General features: G+C 18.3%; 2 protein-coding genes and 1 pseudogene across 2 annotated transcripts, besides 1 other annotated feature; all 3 read right to left on the bottom strand.

Moving 5' to 3' along the window:
• Nucleotides 1-1,785: 1,785 nt before the first annotated feature.
• PmUG01_12010400 (fam-m protein) lies at nucleotides 1,786-2,676 on the bottom strand (the record flags this gene model as incomplete). The annotated part of the gene is made up of 2 exons (XM_029006303.1): nucleotides 1,786-2,463; nucleotides 2,590-2,676. 2 exons carry the CDS (start codon nucleotides 2,674-2,676, stop codon nucleotides 1,786-1,788), a joined length of 765 nt encoding a protein of 254 aa, XP_028862806.1.
• Nucleotides 2,677-5,358: 2,682 nt separating this feature from the next.
• On the bottom strand, nucleotides 5,359-6,311 carry PmUG01_12010500 (annotated as a pseudogene).
• Nucleotides 5,359-6,311: a sequence feature (fam-l protein, pseudogene).
• A 5,093-nt stretch (nucleotides 6,312-11,404) lies between these two features.
• On the bottom strand, nucleotides 11,405-12,278 carry PmUG01_12010600 (Plasmodium exported protein, unknown function; the record flags this gene model as incomplete). Its single annotated transcript, XM_029006304.1, has 2 exons — nucleotides 11,405-12,061; nucleotides 12,192-12,278. The coding sequence occupies 2 exons, from the start codon at nucleotides 12,276-12,278 to the stop codon at nucleotides 11,405-11,407; spliced, it is 744 nt and encodes a 247-aa protein (XP_028862807.1).
• Nucleotides 12,279-17,988: the final 5,710 nt, after the last annotated feature.

The following is a 17,988-nucleotide window of genomic DNA, read 5'->3' on the forward strand; positions in this document are numbered from 1 at the left end:
TCAGAACATTTTAAAATTTAAGCACAATAAGTAATCATAATTTTATAAATATACAATATTTTATTAAAAACTCTTTAACAAAAAAAAATATATTATTCCCAACTATTTCTGTTTTTTATGTACAATATTCTTTTTCTAAATCTGAGAATGATAATTATAAATATACGATATGCGCAGAAATTATTTAATCAACTGAAATAAAAATTTATACAATTATTTTAATAAAAATATATCATTCTTCCAAAAAATAATTATAAAATTATAATAAAGAAAAATAGTTAAATTTATGATGCTACTTCTGAATTTACAAAAAAAAGTAATTTACAGAAAGAAAAATTATTGTATTTCAATGGGTTTCAATTATTCATATATTTTTCGTTATATTATAAAATAGTCTTATTCAATATCCTTTAATTCTTCCTCATATCGTGTCGTTTCATTTACTAATACACATTTAACATTCAATATAAAATATATCTATTCTCATTTAAAAATTTATATTAAGTCATATATAACTTCTAAAAGAAATTATGAAAATTGAACACATATAATAAAATCCTAAAAAAAAATTTACATATATAGGAATTCATCAACTTTGAAAATATATAATACTTTCATATATATATTTATTTTCTATTAACTATATTTATAGACAAGATTAAAAAATAAAATATATATATAACTAAGTATTTATATATTATATAACTATTTCATAATATATATGTTTATTTTAATTAACCTAATTATAATTTACATTTTTACAGTTATATAACACATTTTTAGAAATATCCAATTGTCATAAAAAAAAAGAATAGATTTTGTAAATATTTTTCTGTTTTTATGTGATTAACATTAACTTATTGATTTCATATTTTAATGAGATAAAAAAAATATTACGTAAAATATATTTATTGTTTCATTTTCAATTTTATACATTCTTAATTAATATTTGTAAAAATATATAATCACAACAGTTAGTCAAATCAATTATTTAATCAATCTTTTTAATTGTTAAATGTAGAGATATAAATGCTTCAGTTTGTAGACAATTATAAATAAAAATAATTATGAATCATACAATATTATTATATAGTTATAATTTTACATTAATAGGACTCAATAATAGAAGTTTCTTATAATAACTTATACAATAGATATGCTTTGTTCCATATTTTTCATAAAGTTTATTTTACATAATAAATATTGATTACGTTTTTAAGTAAAAGAAAATAAAAAAAAAAGGAAAAAAGGATACTTAAGGAAGTATCAATCCAAACAATACATTAATCTCTCATATTTAGATGCAAAAAAAGACAATCATATATTTAATTTACAGTTAAGAGTATATTTTTTTAATAAACATAACATATAATAATTTTAGACTATAAAATATTATAGAGAGTAGTACATTTTAGTACAATTACTTATCACCAGAGTTCTATAAAATTACATGAATTTTTGTATTCAATATTCGTTTTAAAGAACAAATATAAATATTTCATAGAAATATACTTAAATATATGGATATATATATTAAAAAAAATATAATTAAACATAAATAATAATTAAAATGCAAAATAGAAATAAAAAATGTTCAAATTAACAAAAAAAAATAATAATATATTTACTTCTGTTTATTAAAAAATCCAATTATATGCACATGAAATTATAGAATTATTCCAATTATAGGAATGTATATTATAAATATATCACTAGTAACATTACATATGCTAATTCATATTAATTATTTTCTTTGAGAAAAATTAATATATTTTATTACTAATTTTACTCCATCATCATCTTCAATTTATTATATTTTTCATTATTTTTTAAGATCTTAGGAAACATTATTATAAGTATTACAAATAATATAACCATAAGTATACCAAATGATATTATAAAAAAATGACATTTTGCATCACCTAGTAATCCTTCCACATATCCCCACAAGACTGTCATCCCTGGTAATGTTTTAATAACATCCCCTGCACTTTGCAACAACTTAAATCCTTGTAATATTGGTAGTCCTATTCCCAACAAGAAAAACAGTAAAAATATAGTACCTCCAAATCCGTAATTTCTAAACGTAATCTTTTTTAAAGCTATATCTATAATTCTCCTCTGTCTTTCTAGAAAATCATCATAATCTCTTTTTTTGATCAATTTTTTTTCAAAATGGAAATGTTTTCCATCAAATATTCCATTATTGTAATCTACAACTTCTGTATAGTATTGAGCCTTATTCATTAAATTGTCATTAGATTTTTTATGTTTTTCTGAAGCCCATTTTTTATTGTTAGTTATATTTTCTTTTTCACGCTTTCTATTATTTGGAAAATTTTCTGGTAACCATACATTAGTTGAATCTTTATCCTGTTTATATTTTGATAATAATCGATAATTTCTTGTGTCTAATTTTCTACAATGCACAAATTTTTCGCATAAAAATCTGTTAAACGTTGTCTAAAAATAAGGAAAAAAAAGTTTACTGTTCGAATGAACAAATATTTTAATTGTAAAAAATTCTATTAATAAAAACAAAATATGAAAATTATGTATAATACATTAACATAACTAGGATTATAGTACCATATCATGGTTAAAAAAGAAAATCTTCGTTAAAAGAATAAAAGCAGATATTATAATAAATGAGATTCTATTAATATTTAGTTCCATATTATATATCTTTAATATTGTTAAATATAAACTAATGTATAAATTAATAATAATATTAAGTTTTTCTAATAATAAAGCATACTATAATTGTTTTTTTAATTTTATTTTTATTATTATATTTTGTTTTTAAGTAAAATATTAATAAAATATATATAACTATAATATACATTGAAACATGTACATAGAAAAAAAAATATAATCATATATTATATAATTTTGACCCAAATATTATAAAAAAAAAAATTGTATTATTAAATAAAATAATGTGCGTTCACTCCTAAATATTCAAAATATATAATTTAATTATTTATTTAATGCATTATTAAATATATTTTCTTTTAATTTATTTCAGAATAAACTAAGAAAAATGTATGTCATTTCTTATTGTATAGAAATATCCAGTTTATAAGCAATAGAGAACGTATATAATATATATATAATACGTTACTCTACAAATTAAAACAATTATTAATAATACCGAGAAATTTGTAGTGTTAGTAATGCTAATTTTACAAGCATTATATTTAGAACGACTATTTTTTTTCTTAATAAATATTAATTATTAAAATAAAGTAACAAAAAAAGAAAATATTTTGTGCTGTCATAATTATAATCCATGCTTAGTTTCCCCTTATTCATAAAGAGTTTTTTTATATTCTAGGTATAATTAAAAAAATATAATTTGTAATGCAATATTTAATCTATGAAGAAATATATGTTTAAACAAAACTAAGGACTAATTTTTTATTATTATGCATTTATTTTTGAAAATTATAATTGTTATATTTAAGTTATTGTATTATTTATAAATAAAATGTTCTTAAATTCATCCTTTTTTTTTTTTTTTTTTTGCTTTATTAAAATTAACTCTGAATATAGTAATTCATTTAACAAAAAAAAAAATCCTATAATTACGAGAGAATTATTCCATATACATACGCGAATAAGTATATTTTTCATGGAATAACATATTTTAACAAATTACAATAATACATTATATTAAAAAAAAAAATAATAATTAAATAAAAAAAATAATTAACTCTTTTATTAAAATACTTATTACTCACCTCTCCAGTTTTCTGTAAAAATTTTTTTATATATGTTAATAACATTTTCTGTAAATTACTTGTATATTATACAAAAAAAAATAAAAATTATTATTCATGGATAACTTTACTAAATAAAAAATACTTTTATAAGCGTAAGTAGTATAATAATAAAAATATATATTAATATTATAATAAAATTTTAATTTGGATTTACGAAAAATAAAATTTAATAAAAAAAATACGGGGAAAATATTTGCGTACTAATAAATATACGTTGTACATATTTACTTTAATTAATCTAGTAACCATAATGCAACATATCAAACACATCTCATTAAAACTTATTTGATAAAACAAATAATACTATTCGTTTATATATGACGTATAATAAACAAGTTCTTTTTCTCTATTTGTATTTAATATTAATAATGAACTTTTAAAGGTAAATGAACTATTAATTATCAATAAAAAATATATATATATTTATGCACTTTTAAATAGCATTAACACTTAATATAACAATACCCATAAAATATAGGTAATATGTACAATGAAATACATGTACATTATTATATTATTCTATAAAAAATAATTATTTTTTAATTATACCTAATGATAATTCGGCACTTTATAGATATAAAAAAATATTTTAAATGGAACTATTATGAAAAACTAAGTAGAAAGTAACTTATACGTAATATATATTAATATATTATTAACTTTAATTCTGTAATTTAATTTTTTAAGTTGAAAATTAAAAAAAAATATATATGTAATTAATTTATTTACAGATTTTCAGTATAATATATATTTAATTTAAATTGCTAAAATGGAATTAACACATTAATTAAGCAAAATATAAAAAAATTAATTCAAATATTTATTTAAATGTACAGATAACTAATCCATAAATTATTAAATAATTATAAATAATAGATATCTAATAAATTACATTTATTATATATTAATAATATAAAGTGAATATCATGAAAAAAAGTAAAAATATATTTAAAATGTTTTTCCTATAATTATGTTTTATAGTTCTTATCTCTGAAATATCTTTTTAGAGAATAAATAATAAATTTTTTTAAAAGTAAAAATATGTATATCATTCCAAGAAAATATATTGATTTCCTATTGTTAAATAATAAAGTAGACATATTTACTACTAACATAAAATTAATGATGAATATTTTTAATAACAAGAAAAAAATAAACCTTTAAACTATAAAAAAAAATAAAGAACACAAAGAAAAACTCAATATATTAAATATAAATTATCACATTTCCAAAAACATTTTATGAATACCGTTATTATATATTCATCCTAAGGCCCCATACATATATTTTTTATAAAAATCTATTTAAATATAAAAATATATACACAAAACCATAACATATAGTTAATAAGAAATAATACAAATTAAAAAAGACTAAAATATTCGGGAAAAAAAAAATCTTAGGTAAATATATTTTTTCCTGTTATACGTTAAAAATACCACATATACAATTTCATAACTAAAATATAAACAATTATAAGTATATTTAATTAGTATAAAATTAAAAATATTACTGACATAGCTTTGTTCTAAAAACTTCATTATAAAAAAAAACCCATTTCGTTCTATTTATTTTATCTTTTCCTGTATTTAATTTTTTCATATATTTTTAACTTTTTTATGGTAATATAAACTTTCTAATATTATTGTGATACCCAATATTAAGGAGGTGAAATATATTAGAAATCGCAAAAACGGTGTTATATGTAAAATTTTAGTTTTACTACACTGTTTTATAGTATAAATGAAAAATGAATATACATTGTCCTTCAAATAATTGTAGAAATTCCCCATCATTGGATTACCTTATGAATAATAAAATAATTTCATCAGTACCTTTGCAAGGCCACAATAAAAGAAAAAATATAATGAGGCTATTATCGATAAAAAAAGTTAATAACAGTGAAGGTAACAAATTGTGCAATTTGTATTTTTTTATTAATATTTTTTGGTAGAACTTATTACTAACTGTTCTGTTGTTTTTAAGGAAATCAAAATAATCCAGTTTCTTGAATGACTCTTTTTCAAGACAAGAATATTTTTTTGTTTCATATTTATAATTTATTTTTATTAGCCCCTTTATTGTATCCTACATTACACAATGAATTTCCTTATGATTGTTCATATATTACTTTATTCCCATTTTCATTATTTACATATATTTTTTTGTTTTTCAGTTCATTATATGATATAACATGCTTTAAACCTACAGTAATTTAAACATTATGATGTTTACATTTTGATAGTAATCGATAAGTTCTTGTATTTTTTGTTTCGAGAAGATTGTAATTTTCTGCTAAATATTTATTAAACGTACTCTAAAAACACAAAATAAATATATAATATATATATAATATATATATAAATAAAAAATTTTATGCTAAAAAGAAATATTAAAAGAAAATAAACAATAAAACATAAGTAAAACAAGCATCAGTAAATAATATTATCACATCACATCATAGTAAAAATGACATATCCAACTTAAAAGAATAAACGTACCAATTTTAATAAATAAAAGTAACATAAATTTTTGTTCAATGATATATATATTCTATATTAAAATATAGAAAGTAAGGAATAAATAAACAATTGTATAATATTCTTTTAAAGATAAACGACGAAACATTTATTATGTTTTATTATTTTTTATTTTTCCACAAGATTATAGTAAAATGTATAAAACCAAGCAACATATTAAAAAAAAACAAAGAAAAATTACAAAAAAATAGGTTATGAAATTTTTACCTTAATTTAATTTTTAAAAAACTACTAATTATTATTACCTTAATTTAATTTTAAAAAAACTAATAATCATTAAAATGAAATAATATGAAATTTTTTATAAATTTTCATACATATTTTTTTTTATTTTCGCGTGTTAACACATCAAATAAATTATCTATTAAATATATTAAAAGATACATTCATACAAGCAAGAATTTTTTTGAGAACATAATACCATTAAACATAGGATAGATCTTTACTATGTACAAGAAAACATTTTATATGAAAACAATATATTATAAATAGACTTAAATTTCTTTTTCTTCTACATCAATTAAATATTTCAGTAATTTTACCAACATATAAATAAGATTGAAATACTAAAAAACACTAACCATAATGCAATTTCTATTCCATTATTAGCTACTAATGAAGATAAACATCTAAATTTTCTCTGGTATCAAAAATACGATTATAATAATAACATAAAATAAATAATCTAAATACTTTTGAAAAAAATATTATAGGTAAAGCAAATAGCAAAGCTGCACTAATATATGCTGAAAGTTTTAAACTTTTTTTCTTATTAAGGTCGATACAATTCCTGTATTTATACATATGACTAAATCCTCTGTGTAATAGTTTTTTATAACAATTATATACTGTTGTAAATGGTTTACATATAATAGATGCTACTTTTTTAAATTATCTTTTAACTGCAGCTCTTGAATTATTTTTGTCATTAGTTTCACATTTAAAGGCGTATTCTGACTCAGAATTTTCTCCTTCATATTTTGTATCATTACCTCTGTTTGAAGGAAATATATTTGACCATCCTACCTTTTTTGTTGTATTCTAATGATCTGACAATAAAATATCAATTCCAGGATCTAAAGTTATCTGTATACTGTTCTTAGAATTTAAAGATTTATCAAAAACACACTACAAAAAAATAAAATGTTTTAATTATTTACAATGTTATATATTTTGTTAATCATTGATACACTGTTATAATTATATATATACATAGAAAACATGAAGTATTAACGGATATAAAAAAAATTTTCTGGTGCGTTATTTTTATAACATACTACAGAAATTAGAGCATAACCAAATAAAAAGAAATTTAGGAGTTTTAACTAAAATAAAAAATTTCATATTTCAATTTGTGTTGGAATTATTTAATTTTATAATATATTTATATTGGTAAAAATTAACTGTATTTTCGCAAGTTACTAATAAAAGGATATTTTCATGTTGATTATAAAAATTTCTTATTCTTAAAAAAGTATTATATATCATTAATAAAATAAAAATATAAACAGTAAAAAAGAAAAAATAATTATAATAATGCTTTAACCAATAAATATAACAATGATATTTATAAAGCAATGTAACATTAATTACGATATTTTTTGGTAAAGAAAATTTTATTAATAAATGATTAATATATATATTGTTTCCCTGATAGCACAATTATATATTCATTTTATTTACACCTTTTATAAATAAAATAAAATTACTTTTTTTTTTTTCTGTTTAATGATTTTATATTTAATTTAAAAAAACTATATATACTCTTAATCAGTACATTAAAATAAATATTACAAATATATCTATTAATTTTTGTTTCTGCATTTCCTAACAACATAAATTTTTGAGCTTATTATATTTTAAAATATTAATTTATAATTAAAATATTTAAATTATTATATGGAATATAACAAAAAACATAAAATTAAAAAGAATAAAAAAACCATAATTTTTTTTTGTAACACAAATTTAACGTAACATGTAAAATATACTTATAATATGTTGAACATTTACATAATATCCCTTAAAAGATACATTATAGAATTGATTTACTTAAAAAATTTATATGTTTTAAAAAGGGAAATTCAAAATATCTCTTTTATATTGTTTTATATAATTATTATAAATATGGCTTTATAGTTACTATATAATTTAAATAAATATATTTGATTTTTTATTAACAAGCGAGAATAATTTATATAAAAAGAATTCATTTATTTATCATTTTCTTTTTTCTTTTTTAAATAATAAAAATCTTTAATTATGAGAAGTGTATTAATAATGAAAAATAAATATAAATGTAAAAATAAAATTTAATTAAAAATTACCTTTAGTAATTATGATAATATTAAAAATATTTTTAAAGAAAATAACTTAGATAAAAAAATATCGTTTCGAAATATGAAAGTATTATGCATATAATAGTATATAAAAAAATTTAGGAAAAATTTTGAAGTATTAATTTTTTTTATGAATATTTTATATATGAGATGAATGAATATTTATTTTTTAATAACATATAAACAAGTACTACTGAAAAATATTGATTAATATATCTATTTTATGAAACTGATATAAATGAAATATATTAGTTTTTTTTTGGAAATATACCCTTAGAATCATAACAATATATATGAAAATATCTGTGTTTTTTACTCTTTGTTACAATTATTACCTAGTTTATTATAAAAAATATATATAATTAAATATATTACTTTAATTAAATAAATAATATTATGCTACTAATTTTTCTAAACAGCTACTCATCTAAAAAATAATAAATTAAATATAAATAAAAAAATATTAATATATTTTTCCATATATCATATATTACTCTATAACATTTCATAAAAGTGAGATTATTTTCTTATTTCATCCTTTTATAGAAATATCATACGTATAATTATAAATATATTTGATAAGATGCTATTTCATGAACATTTAATGTATCTATTACTTAAATATCTCTTATATTCTCATATATTACAAATTATTGTTTATATAGACAATATAACAGCACATCATAATAATTAATATTATAACATAAAAAGAATTTCCCATGATATGTGTTATATAAACTTATATTCTACTATATCATTAATATTTATACATTCTCATTTAACTAATTTCCATCGTCATATTTATCATTATTTGTTTTCTCCATAATTATATCTTTAATGATACATTCATTAAAACTACTTATGATAATCTAAATTAATTAAATATATTAAGCCAAATCAAAATATCATCTGTATATATTTTTTATTTTTAGGTAAAACATATAATTTGATCTTAATTACATATTTATATCATATATAATTTGTTTTATTATAAATATATATTTCTATGTATTTGATGTATGACGTAAATTTATGAATTCATATATTTATTTATTAAAACTCTCTAACATTTTATGACTTCTTGTATTAATAAAGTTATTTTTAATTATAATATATTTTGAACATGAGTTTCATAATAATATTATATTTTTCTTCTAATTGGTAAGGTTCCTAATGTTATACAATATTGTGGTATATGACTTTATTTATTTCAGTATTTCGTTTAAATATAGTTGATATCGTACTATATATATTTTCATTTAATACTTTTTTCCCTCACAGTTTCGTTAATTAACCATATCTCAATGATCTTTACTATAAAAATATAATGTCTTTTCAAATGTTCTTTTACTACTAATAGGTCTAAAAAACATTTCAGCTAAAACTTATATATTTCAGTTAATAGCAAAAATAAATGGCAATTCCACTTCCATATGTATGTCTTCTTAAAATTCCCTCTTTTTCATTTTACTTTAGTACTTTATGGAGGTTTATATTTTTTAAATAATCTGCAATATTCAAAATTTATTTAACCCTTTCATATAGTATTCAACTTTACATATATTTAACTAATAAAAAGTTAAAAATAAAAAAAGAAGAAAAGTTAAAATAATAAAGCTCCTATCATGAAATGTATAATGTAATATATATGCAGAACAAATGTAGAACAAACATAAATAAAATAAAGAACTTATTTACTAAATATTAATTCATTGTGTATACCCAAATATTAGTTATGGAACTCCTTAAAAAAGTAAATACAAAACAAATGTAACATTCTATAGTACACTGTATAATGGAACCTAATATTATCCAAAAACTCTAATGTATAATAATGCATATATAAAATAATGTTTATAATTCGATAATAAACTTCATCGGAATAAGATTATTAAAATAAACAAAAATGCTTTGTGTGTTTCGCCATTTAATATTTAAAATGTTATAAATATTTTATATCTTTATGTGCCTTACAAAAAAATTTTATTACTAAATAAACAAATTAATTTTTAATAATCGAAAGACAACGAAGCAGAATAAATAAAAACTTATAGTCGAATATATTATTCGGAACTACTTATATGATCTAATTAATTAAATATTATTGATTTTTTTTTTTAAATTTATTCTTAATAAAATAAATTTATTTTGTAAGAAAAAAAAAAAATATATGTAATAGTGATATTGAACCAGCTAATAATTCAGTTGTTATTTATATACAATATATATATATATATATATATATAACAGTACAATTACATTCATCCACCTCATTTCTTCATGTGGAAAACAGGAAATCTTTAAACTTAATTGAAAAAAAATAATTAAACATTTTTTTAATTAAGTCAGAAAATAGTAATTTAATAATAGTAAAGACAAAATATAAGCAAGAATATATTTTACAGCTACGAATACAAAGTCTCACATATATCAAAAAAAAATATATAAATTGTGCTTTTATGTATTCATTTTATGTTATATACATATATTTTTCAAATAATTCTTTTTATATACCGAAATATATATATGAAACACTGTTTTATGTTATTCTTAAAATATATTTTAAAATAAAGTGTCAAAAACATTTAAATATTCAAATTAACAAAAAATAAAAAGTATATTTGTACTCTTGTAGATCAAAAAAACTTGTCTCCCATAGGTAGAACTATGAAATCTATAAAGTTATAGAATTGTTTGTTCCTTGTATATATAAATTAGAAAATTTTAGATTTTAATTGTTCTAAAAGTGTATTGTACTTAAAGATGTATGTGCTTTATGATGCATCTCACTTTTCATATGTGTCAACTTTTCATGTTTTACAGCTTTTCTGCAGATACAAAAAATGCCTAATAAAAATAAAATCCAGAATATAAGAAGTGATCGTAAAACAGACGGAAAAACCCTCTTTACATCCCCTGTATATTGAACAGTACCTTCAATTAATGCTGCTATCGTAATTAATATTGCAAGTCCTAAATGTAAGATAAATAAAAAATTAAAAAGAACTCCTTTTCTATCTATAAATTTCCTTAAAAACTTAAAACCAGTTCTTACAACTCCCCTAACTTTCTTTACATAATTTTTATTCTTTAGTGTACCTTTATCAGAATATGTAATTCCTTCGGTGTGGGCAGAAGATTTAACATCCTTAGCTTGGTCAAGTACTCCTTTATTATTTAATGAACTTTTACATTGTTTTTTATTTTTTCCTTTGGTTCCCTTATTATTATTAGATATATCTTTTATTTCATACACTCCAATATTTGGTATACCTCCATTCATTCTTTCAATATTAGAAATCCTTTCGTTTTTATGAACTACTACTAACCCATAAAATCTAATACCTGATTTTCTATAATCATCGTGTTTTTTATCGAAATTTTTACTAACGTTACTCTGAAAAAACCAAGTAAGTATTCTTTATTTAAAAAAACAAGTAATATAATACTAAAAACAAGTATGATTAAAAATAAAACTATACTAGAAAAATGAATAATAAAAGTGTCTATAATTAATATTGTCATACCACTTTACTACATAAAATGGCATACTCATTTAAAAGGATAAACTTAAAAACTTTAATAAAAAAGAATAGTCTAATTTTCTCTTTCATGCTGTACATTTTTAATGTTCTAATATATCCTGTTATGAACAAATTAATAATAATATAACATCCTTTTAATGACAAAGGATACTATATTTTTGTTTTATTTTTTTTTTTATTACATTTTCGTAAAAAAATTAATAATATATATATTAGTATAATACATTTTGCAACTTAGAAAATGTAAATGAACTCTAAAATTTTATTATTAAATTTTGACCTTTATAATATAATTTATAAAAAAAGTAAACTTTAACTAGATTAAAACAATTTGAATTCATTTTTGAATATTTTTAATACATAAATTATTTATTTTGTATCGAATATTAATTAATTATTTTATGAATCCTTTTCAAAATAAAATAAAATAAAAAACAAAACATATGATTCCTTAGTATATGAAAATATTCAGATTAAATAAAATATAAAATGTACAACATATTAATAATGCATTATTCTGTATAAAGTATAAAATAATTGAAAATTTTAATTATGTTTTCTCAATAATTATTTTTTCTTAAATTTTATAGTTCGTAACAAACGATTATTATTCATAAAAAATGTTAATTATCATGACAATATGAAAATCGTAATAATAAGCGAAAAAAAAATATTTTTGAAATTTTTTTGTTAATTATAAAACTTTTATTTTTTATTTGTTGTATATTTAAAAAATAATGTTTATAAGATTATGTCTAATATGCGAAAAAATATATTTTTTAGATGCAAAAAAAAAAAAAAAAATTCTTATATTTGTATAATAATTTTTTAAAAATATAATTTACAATTGAGTTCCATTTATAACATCACTTCTAAGTGAAATATTTTAAAATTTGTCTACTTTTATATATACAATTTTTTTAATAAAATGTATACTTTTAGAAAAGATATTAATCAAATTAAAAAAAAAAAAAAAAAATGTACAGAAATTAATATTATTTATTTACGTTTATTTATGTTAATTTCATTAACAATTTAGCATTTTTAATATAGCTCATTTAGTTTTAATTTTTCGCACATTTTGTTCATATCATTTTTTACTCATATAATATTTCTGTACAGTATAGGTTAACACATTTAATATTTTATAACAATCAACATATACTATTAAATATATTATGAACAATATACTCACGACATAAATCCATCTAACAATTTTTTTATAAATACAAATTTTTTGTTTTGGAAACATTCATGATTTGTAAACATTTTTGTAAGCCTTTCTTTTAAAAAATAAATCAGAATTCTTCTAAATTATTTATTTTTTCCTAAATAAATATATAGGGTACAAATACTTTAATTTTATAGCAAAAAATTTAATTTATTCCACAATAAATATATATACAGTTATGGAATTGTTTTGTTATATATATACATGTATATATACATATATACCTTAATAGCGTTTACACACATTTCGAATTAGGTCTTATTTATATTTAATATATAATATTAATATAAGTGCATAATAATAAAGCAAATTAAATATAAAATAATATTAAGCTTTAGCTTATATTGTATTATTTTCATATTTACATTATATGCACAATACATTGTCCAAAAAAAAACATGATATTTATATATATATTGAATTATTGAGGATTATAATAAATTTCTATTATATAATGAGTATAATTTATTACAAAGAAAAACCTAAGTGCTTGCACCTTTAAAAAAAAAGCGTTCGAAATTATTTCGTTTTTTATAATTTAATATATAAATTATAAGTTATACCTTTTCTAAAAAAAGGTTCCCACAGTACAGTTTCTACAAAATATCTTCTCACCTATGATGAAAAATGTAATTGATTATATAATGGTCATTAAAATAACTGTATAAGACAAGATGGCAGTCATTTTTGTATTTGCATGCAAAAAGGTACCATTTAAAAATTTTGTTAACGATAACCACCATAATACTAAATATAAATAAATCCAACCTTCCGTAAAATCTACTTTCATCGGTGTTAATCACCAGAACATGGATGCTCATGTTACCTGCATTGAATTTATCTATTAATTTCCAATAATTACATTATTTTTTTTTACAGGAGTTTTCTAATTTCTTTTTTTGCTAACACTATAAATTATTCTAATTAAAAATGAGAATGCATATCTACAATCCCTCTATTTTACTACTACATAAAATTACTATTTTTCAGTAGTCTTTTATTTACAAATATTCAATCTTTCTAAAAACTGGTTTTCTTCATGCAAGTTTTTCTACTGTATTCATTAAGAAAAAAAGTAAATGCATGGATACAACTAAATGAACAAAATAAACAAATATTGATAAATGGTTTTTCGTGTAATCAGACACATTCTAATAGCTAGCGATGTTGTATAACATATAATACTGCACAAAATTATAATTTATAAATTGTTATTGGAAGATATATTTGTTCATATGATATATGGGCTTGAACAAATTAATTAGAGGGTATTTTAAAAAAATATCAAAAAAAATTAAATGTCAGAATAAAAATTTTCACCGACATAATTACAAGAGTAGTAATATACAAATGAGTATAATTCTAACATAACCATAAAAGGTTTATATAAAAGATACTAGGTAACATGTTTAAGAAGCTTAAAAAAAACAATATAATATTAAAGAATAATTATTTTATTTAAGTTTATACATTATGAAGAAGATATAAAGAAAATATAAAATTACATTCATATTAAGTACATAACAATATTAATATCATTACTCAAGTTTAACATGGTGCATATAATATTTATTATAAGAAATCATCCACATAATACATATACTTATATATATATATGTAAGTACAATTCAATGAATATATAGGTAAAACACTATAACTATGTATATTGGAAAATGAAACGTTTAATGTATTTTCTAAAATCTAATAATAATAAAAATATGGCATATATTAATAGTAAATTGAAACAAATGTAATAATTTTTATAATATAATAATTAATTTGACATATATAAGATAAAATATGCAATCAAATTTCGAAAAATCAGCGTTAGAACTGTACAGTATAATATTATACATATTATATATGGAACGAAAGAACGTAATTCTATAGAATTAAACGATATGAAATGAATATAAAAATATTAGCACGTATATTACATTATGACAATTTTGATAAATATAATTTATTTCATATTATGTGCAACAAAATGTACAAGTTCTCTATATAGTATTATAAGACTCAATACCTATCTGTGTAAATAAAAGAATAAACATAAAATATTTTTATTATCAAAAATAAATTTTCCAATTTTTTTTGAAGGTATTTTAGTATTTAAGGACGTATTTTCTATTATAATAAATACATATTTATGCAGTTTAGTATGAAATAATATGCACTATAATATAAATGTGTGTGCCATTTTTATAATAATATATACTATAGTTCTTTGGGAATTTATACATATTAAATAAAAAAATAGAAAAATATAATTTCTTGCTCAACTATTTTTTCTTAAATAAAAGTACTTTTAATTATATTTCTTTTTTTTCTGTGGTACATTTTAAGTTTGCAACATTTCTATTTGTTTATATTATGTTAGTAATTTAACTTTATGTACAAAATAATTATAATATTATTCGTTATTTTTTTAATAAATAATATATTTATTAAACTATAGAAAAAACTTAAGCATTTAATATTAATTTTATATCACTTTTAAATAAATCTATTGTATAAACTACAGTATAAAGCTTTAATTTTTATAATATATTAAAACAAAATAATAAAAAATAAACAAAAAAAAACATAAAAAAAAAAAAATACATGAAAAAAAAAAAATAATACACGAAAAAAAAAAAAATAATACACGAAAAAAAAAAAAAAATACACAAAAAAAAAAAAAATACACAAAAAAAAAAAAAATACACAAAAAAAAAAAAAATACACAAAAAAAAAAAAAATTAATAAGTAAAATATTTATTATAAACAATATAAAACTCTTTCCTTTTTTTTTTTTTCAAATTATCTTAAATATTATTATTAATTCAAAAGTAAAAATTTTAATTTAGTGCTCATTTGTTCGTTTCAGCATAACAGCATAACTATTTATAAAATAAAATTTTTATCATATTAAAGAATATAATACACAAATATATAGGAATTCAAAATAAAAATAAATAAAATAAAGCTATACTTATTTTATTGACGTTCCCTTGTTTATATGTATATAAAAATATTAATTAATGCTACAATTTTAATTATTTAAATACTCATTAAACCGTTACATCTATATTAATAGGTACTTATTATATTAAATAAATAAGAGAATATTTATTAAGTATATTAAAATATAATTAGCTAATGAAAATTTTCTTTTGAATTTTTCTTTATTATATAATGACTGATACCTTCATTTATAAACGAAAACTTTAAAATAAGAATGCATGATTAATACATAAAATTCCTTTTAATAATTTATCATATAAAAATAATATAACTTCTCAGACATTGTCCAACTGAGAAAAATAAAATAAAAATTAATAAATAAATTCTTGTATAAATTTTTTTTTTATTTTTATAATTAAATGTTCAATAAATATATAAATTTTGAATTCTATAATTTTACACATCCATCAGCTATCCTTTTGTGTACTATTATACAAATACCTTTTACACAGGAGGAATGCATTTTATAAATATTTTCCATTATTGATCAATATATATAATTAAAATTATTTAAAATTTTCCCAGTAATCGCTTTACTATATTATATTAAAATATTCTGCCAACACCCCTAATTTGTTTATTAACATGTGGATAACAGTGATATGTAAGTTCCAAATAGTTCATAATGAATTAAATAACAAAGTTAATGGATGGGATGAATAGAAATGTATATATTATATTAATATATATATAATTAAGATATTTAAAATATCAGAAGTATTTTCCATGTTTGTTTATTTTAAATAATTTTTTAAGCATTTAAGTACAAAGGTAAAAACTTAATGGTATAAAAACCAAGCATGTTTTTAGTTTTTAATTTTCTTATATGTTCCTTATTTTCTTAATTATATTTCTACATAAAATATTATATTTGATCTTATTAGAAATATCTTTTTAAATACATTATCTTCTGAATAATTACTTGTAAGAATACTTGAAAATTTTTATTTTCCATGGAACATAATAATGAATTACTTGTGTTAATATATATCAAATAAATTTTATCATGTAATAAAAACTTTTACAATTACTAATTAAAATAAATATATTTGGATACACCACATGTTGATGATTTAATAAAAAATTAAATTGGACATATTATATAACACTTACGACATTGCAAAATGTATTTTAAAAGAAGAAAAATTAAGTTTGATTTATACTCTTTATACCTGTATACTCTCTAAAATATTCATAAAAATGATTCTTATGAATTAGAATCACAATATAAAATATGACAAGATAAATCATATAAAATAAAATAAATTTTTTATTTAGCAACAATGATAATTCAAATGATCCTCATTAATAACTATAATGATAAAAAAATTATACCTCCCTTGATGCAATATACGTTGTTATATCTATTTTTGCAAAGGTATATGTGACATGCATTCAGATATACTGATATAACCTCAAGATTCTTTGATTATGTTCTTCAGTATAAATGTTTATTGCTCTAGGTATAGTTATTCCTCATCATTTTCAATAATAAATTAGTTTAATTTAATGTGCAAAATATTTTTAGAGATTGCCTAATTG

Source organism: Plasmodium malariae (genome assembly GCF_900090045.1).
Source record: "Plasmodium malariae genome assembly, chromosome: 12".
NCBI lineage: Eukaryota > Apicomplexa > Aconoidasida > Haemosporida > Plasmodiidae > Plasmodium > Plasmodium malariae.